At 44.7% G+C, this 7144-nt stretch overlaps 1 protein-coding gene across 1 annotated transcript; it reads left to right on the forward strand.

Moving 5' to 3' along the window:
- Positions 1 to 4194: 4194 nt before the first annotated feature.
- On the forward strand, positions 4195 to 6915 carry LOC311054312 (chemerin-like receptor 1; the record flags this gene model as incomplete). Its single annotated transcript, XM_084070185.1, has 2 exons — positions 4195 to 4413; positions 6115 to 6915. 2 exons carry the CDS (start codon positions 4195 to 4197, stop codon positions 6913 to 6915), a joined length of 1020 nt encoding a protein of 339 aa, XP_083926311.1.
- Positions 6916 to 7144: the final 229 nt, after the last annotated feature.

Genomic DNA, 7144 nt, shown 5'->3' on the forward strand with positions numbered 1-7144 from the left:
GTGGATGCACCCACTCTCTCCCTGTTTCCTGTCTCTCTCCCTGTTTCCTGTCTCTCTCCATGTTTCCTGTCTCTCTCCCTGCTTCCTGTCTCTCTCCCTGTTTCCTGTCTCTCTCCATGTTTCCTGTCTCTCTCCCTGCTTCCTGTCTCTCTCCATGTTTCCTGTCTCTCTCTACTGTCCTATCGAGATAAAGGCAAAAAGCCAAAAAATAAATAAGAAACATATATAATAAAAAGGAAAGAAAACATTGCTTTGAGCGTGGATGGTGGGCGGGGCGTCTAGTTTAATAATATTTGAGCGTGGATGGTGGGTGGGGCGTCTAGTTTAATAATATTTGAGCGTGGATGGTGGGTGGGGCGTCTAGTTTAATAATATTTGCTACATCTGGGACCCAAGGTACACTGTCAGTGTTAATTTAACCCTGACAGTGTACAAATGATACCAAATGGACCCTGTTCCCAACTCCCAGGATCCACCAGCTGCCAAAAAAAGGAGTTTCATTAGCGTAAAGCTTAAAGGACTTACATGGGTTAGGCTTACAGCTGAAAAACTATAAAACAAGTATTTTGGATAAAATTCCACTTAGGTTTCAGTCATATTTTTGTCATCTGAAATGTTTGAGTTTGAGTTCACTAAATTGTTTTGTAAGAAAAAGGGGGAAAATGGTCGATGAGAGATAATAAAAAAAAGCAGGTATGTCCGATATTGACTTTTATGACGATATTCAATATTATGATATTGTTCAACTCCTAATTTGCGATACCGATATCAACCGATACCGATATATGCAGGTTTTTTCACCAAAAAATCAACTAATTGTCAGGTAACAACATCACATGTCTGATAAAATAAAATAGATATAATATCAATATAATATAATACATCTAATGTTGTTAGGTTTTAAAGAAAGTGAGCCCTGGGACTCACTGGTGGTCATTTGAATGAACCTAGATTAGATGTAGGTCTATTTGACAGAGCAGAAGCATAATTGCCTTGATGCCTATGATATTAACGAGCGTCAACGAGCATCAGCTGGACACAGACACACACCTGGCCTCTGCAGTGCTCCAAACTGAAAGTGACTGGAGTCTCATTTCTCTCCAAAAGCCCTTGAATATGATGATTTTTCTTTTTCGCAAAAAACGATACCGATATTTTCCGATATACGTTTTTTCATGCTAATATTGTCAGATAATAACAGATTAAGTGTGTAAACATGCCACAAGACCTTTGCAGTATCACTGATTCAATGATGTATCATTCTTGGTGGTTTTGAAATGGGTCGGCCCGAACCTCTAGAGGTTCAGGACGCTACACGGCCCTCACATCTACAGTACGTCACACTGCCGATCCGACTGAAAGGAGATCTCTCATGTTCCTATATGCCCATATATGGAGATCCCTGATGTCAACAGTATATTTCCATATATGGGCATGCATGCTGATATGCCCATATACAGAGATCTCTGTATCTGTCAGTCATTGTGCCTTGTATGTCCATATATGGAGATCCCTGATCAGATTGGACAAAGTTACATGTTATTCATAAAAACTAAGTTGGGTTTATAGTGCTGCTTTAACTACAGTAGCCAAACAAAATAAAACAATTCAGCATGTTTTTCTCTACATGCTATTGTTCTTATAATTACAGTCCAAATGTCAGTGTAGGCAAATGTAACCAGCTGTGAAAAGGTCTCTGCAAAAAGTTGAAATACCATTGAATTTAAGAAAAACATGTTGAGAATGAAACAACACAATAAGAAGCAGCTTGTCTGACCTTATGCAGGTTAATCGTTAATCCAGTAACAGTAAAGTGTATAACATGTGTCCATTAGACAGAAGAATGTGTTGAATAAACTGGCTGCTGGCTTTAGTTTGCCAAAAACCCGCCATGTTTCTATATCACGTCATATCCTGAGCAATGCAACCAGACCAATATTGGTTGGGTAGTTTGTCAATCAAGAGTGGGGGGCGGGGAATGAATGCTATTGGTTGTGTAGCTTGTCAATCAAATCATCCCGCCCCTCCTAGAGCATACCCTACTACTTTTTCATCAAGACAGAATCAGTAGGAGCACTGTCAGGGAGTGTGTGTGTGTGTGTGTGCACAGTTTGGCAGCGACCGGGCCAACGGTGCCTGAGATTAGTAGCCTGATTATCAGACTGAAGCCGCGTGGAGCTTCAGTCTGAAATTGGCTCCAGTGTCGGGGATTACAAGGGGGGCGGGGGGATTATAAATTCCCTAAACCACACCCAAGGGATCCCCACGCCCACCTCCGCCTCTCATTGGACAACGCATTTTGTACCGGAGAAGTCCCATAGGTTCACATTTACAACTCCAGACCAAGAGGCAGTCCACTCAGAGAGCGGGCGGGGTCTATGGTATGGAACCAGGCTATGAGATTAGCTTTTCACAGACGGACGGACACACGGACGGACAAGGCACAAAACATACTCTCTCGCCATGCCTTTCGGCCTGGCGGAGACAATACAAATCCCCTCTCTCAAGACCTGGAACGCATCTGTGTGTCACTTTAGATGTAATTGGCTATTCAAAAATAGCAGATATACAAGCTCATAACGCGGCACCGAGTGCCGCGCTATGAGCTTGTATATCTGCTATTTTTGAAAAATGTTTCTTTTTTCTTTTTTTTAAACTTTTTTTAAGCAGGATTTAGAAAATAAATGTAAGAATGGCCTCAGGTCTTAAAGGGTTAAGCGATCACCCTCCCCTGTGCCAGTACGTGGTGTGTGTCTCTTTCCCCTCCCTGGCCTGTCTCACACGGTGCCGCCTGGGCTCGTCACGATACCAAACCTCCCACGCATTCCCACGAGATAAGGTCTATAATGTACCTTTGTCTGACCACAGTCTGTCATTCTGGCTGCTATTTCACTTTGAACGGACGCCAGCGTGTCTGTCTGCGACTGCCGTGATTTTCATTTCGACAAATAACGGTAATACCTTTTTTATCCCCCCCCCATATATTAGCCTAATGTTGAATTGATATAGTAGTAGTGTGCATTAGGAAAACATTGTCGGCAAGGCGACAGTGCACGATAACACATAGAAACATCGGTGACGGATGTGTCTGTACCTTCCTCTCTGTGCTAGGCCTGTGTTCACAGGACACAAGGATGAAATACATGTAATGAATAGACCTAAGCAAGCAGTGGTTATCTTGGTGGTGGAACCTGTGAGGAAGTGATATTGAATATAAAGTTGTGTTTGTATATGTTGTGGAGCTATAAGGTGTTTTTTTTTGTACACTCTCCATTTGTACACTCTCAGAGTTACAGATATGTAACTGTGTGTGTGTGTGTGTGTGCGTGTGCGTGTGCGTGTGCGTGTGCGTGTGTGTGTGTGTGTGTGTGTGTGTGTGCATGTTCACATTCCGTTTTGAGTCACTTCAGCCGTTGACAATAAGTCATGTGACCTCAGGGTAATGAGGTCAAGTGGTATTTACTACTTCCTTCATTAGAGTGTGTTTTATGTGTAACAGACGTGATCTTGCGTTGTGTTGTAAAGCACCACAAACCAGGATTCTCAGTTGAGTTGATTTATTCTGATAAACAGACAAATAAGGCACATCACTGATCTGCCCTGAACATGTGTTTCCACATAACAAATGCGCTCTCATAGTAGAGATAGACTAGGAAGCAGGTAGGTGACGTCATTCCCTTAGAGGCAGCCGCCAATTCTCTTAAAGTGACAGAGCACTAGACCACAATACACATGTGATGTCTGGGCAAGTGGAAGCATTATTAACCATGTTACATATGCACGTGCACACACACGCACGCACGCACGCACGCACGCACGCACGCACACACACACACACACACACACACACACACACACACACACACACACACACACACACACACACACACACACACACACACACACACACACACACACACACACACACACACACACACACATGGACCGGCCTTAGCCGCATTAACTTATTTATTTGTTTACCTTTTTCAAAAAGATTACTAAAATAATCACACAGTGCAATTATGAATGGACAGAATCCATTATAATTCTGCTCAGTGTTGCACAGGTGTGTTAAATGTTGATACCAATAATGAATGAATCTCTTCAATGACTTTGGTTTTCCACTGAGTATGACAAAACATTTACTTCAATACACATCAATGTGCATTTCCTTTTTCCATATAGGAGTGCACCATGGCATCGGTGGCATCGCCTTCCCCTACCCTGGACTACTATCACAACACGACCCTACCCGTAGATTACCACCCAACGGATCCGGACGACACAACACCGCCGTGCTTTGAGCAGCCGTGGTGTGTCAGCCTGGTGGTGATTCGTGCGGTCATCCTCCTGCTCGGGGCCGCGGGCAACGGCCTGGTCATCTGGATCATCGGCTTCAAGATGAAGCAGAAGGTGAAAAAAAAACCTTCTGAAACACTTTAGTTACAATAGATCAGGGACGTGCACAGATAGACTCTAGGAGGTGATGCTAGAGCACCTGCCCTTTGCCCTCTTGACCAGAAGTGCCCTTTTTATTTCAGTTTACAGCAGGGGTCTTCAACAGGGGGTCCGGGACTAGGGTTGTCCGATATTGGCTTTTTTACCGATAACCGATATACCGATATTTTCCAACTCTTAATTACCGATACCGATATCAACCGATACCGATATATGCGGGGATTATTGTGATTAGGGTAAGCTCAAATTTCATATCACACACACCATATACAGTAAGAACTCCTGTAACTTATTTATAAAGCAAAAAAAAAAAAAAAAGTTTTTTTTTTTCAAAAACCGATGCCGATATTTTCCCGATATCAATTTTTATGCTAATATCGGCCGATAATATCGGGAGGCCGATAATATCGGACATCCCTATCCGGGACCCACTAGGGGGTCCTCAGAGTTACTACAGGCGGTCCGCCAAATATTTATGCGATATGATTTTTTCTTTTTACCATAACCACTCGAAACCTAGCATCCCTTTTCTGAGGAGAACTTTAGCCAAAAATAGCCGATCTACAAGCTCACAACGCCAATTTTAGAATAAGTGGGACCATAGTTTAGCAAAACATCATGAAGATTGAAAGAAGACTTTAAAGCGACTAGCGACTGGAAGCATAATAGTATTTATGACATGTTTTATTAAGGTAAGAAAATCTAGTCTAAAGTTTGTCAAAAAACCCTTCCGCTTACAATGAGAGAATATTCTTTCTGACACCTGCAGGCCACCTACAGGCCATTCATATGAACTGTTCCGTATCGGCCTCATTGTCTCCGCCAGGCCGAAGGCATGGCGAGAGAGTATGTTTTACCCTCCGTCCGTCCGTCCGTCCGTCCGTCCGTCCGTCCGTGTGTGTGTGTGTGTGTGTGTGTGTGTGTGTGTGTGTCCGTCCTTCTGTCTGTTAACAGCTAATCTCCGCCACTGTTGCCCCGGTCGCTGTGAAACTGCACAAACACACTCCCTCGATGCCACAGCAGAACCTCTGCCCCAAAGTTTTCTAGTTGTAAATATGTCAGGCTGGCCCTTTGGTCGCGATGCGACGCGTTGTGAGCTTATAGCGCAGTGGTTCTCAGGGGTCCGGGGACCCCCAGGGGTGCTTGAGGGGGTTCCAGGGGGTCCCCAGCTAAATGATGGATAGGAACCAAATGGACCCTTATGGGTCTGTAACTCTGAGAGTGTACAAATGGAACCAAATGGACCCTAACGGGTCCATTTGGTTCCATTTGTACACTCTCAGAGTTAAATTAACATTGATTTTACAATATGAATCGGGGTCCCAGAGATACAAATGCCATTAAATTGGGGTTTAATGCATGTCAAACTGGGGGTCCTTGAAATTAAAATGGTTGAGAATCACTGCTAGAGCCGTAAAAAATAATCTTCTCTTATGGAGGTCCCTGGCATATCTTTTCAAATGGGGGTCCACGGGCTAGTAAGTGTCAATTTGGGGGTCCTTGACATGAAATAGTTTGAGAACCACTGTTATAGCGGACAGAGTCAGTGTCCTCTTTTAAATTGCTTTTGAAAACACATCTGTTTATAAAGTGTTTTTCCTAAGGATTGTTTTATGGGCCGACTACAAATGTTGTTTTTATGTTTTTCTCATGAAGACGGTGACCACGACGTGGTTCCTCAGCCTGGCCGTCTCCGACATCCTCTTCATCGCAACGCTCCCTTTCAACCTCCATCACACGGCCATGCGATCCTGGATCTTCGGACTGTTCATGTGCAAGTTCACCTACTTCCTCTACTTCCTCAACATGTTCAGCAGCATCTTCATGATGGTCGTCATCAGCGTCGACCGCTGTGTGGCCGTCGTGTTTGTGTTCTGGGCCCGAAACAACCGTACGCTGAGGAGGGCGGCGCTCGCCGTGGCCGTCGCCTGGCTCTTCGCTTTGTTGCTGAGCGTTCCCTCCTTGGTGGTCCGTGACGTCGTATCTGTTGGTGATCACGTGAAGTGCTACAACAATTACGAAACGCTACCCAGCGGCTACACAGGTATCCCTGTGTTTCGCTTTGTTCTAGGCTTTGCGTTCCCCGTGGTCATCATCGTCGTGTGTTATTCTGTTATCATTGTAAAGCTACGGAACAACAGGATGGCCAGGTCGGCCCGGTCCGCCAGGTCCGCCAGGCCCTTCAAAGTCATGACCGCCCTGATTGTCACATTTGTCGTCTGTTGGCTTCCCTACCACGTCTTCATGTTAGCTGGTATTAACTACTTCAACACCACAGTTATTGCAGCCGGACGTTTGACGTCTATGACTCTTGCGATGGCAAACAGTTGCATGAACCCGTTCCTCTATGCGTCCTTGGGCAAAGATATTAAGCTGAGCCATTTAGTTTCAAAAATTGAAAACGCTTTCAAGGAAGAGAGGAAGTGCCACGAGGGCACAGTGGTGCGGTCGGTATAGCGCTGTCGCCTCGCAGCTAGAAGGTCCTGGGTTCGATTCCCGCCCGGGACACTGTGGGCGGTGGGGGTGTGTTCTCTCCTCCGTGTCATTAGCGTTCAAAAATCTGAAATCATTATATTCGGCCAACCAAATTCCACCCGCTGCTTCCATTCAGAATGTCAACACACTGCCCACAACCTGGGCACAATTTTTGACCCAGACGTTTCATTCAACAAGTTACAACAGTAGT

This window comes from Gymnoscopelus microlampas (genome assembly GCF_963454915.1).
Source record: "Gymnoscopelus microlampas genome assembly, chromosome: 10".
NCBI lineage: Eukaryota > Metazoa > Chordata > Actinopteri > Myctophiformes > Myctophidae > Gymnoscopelus > Gymnoscopelus microlampas.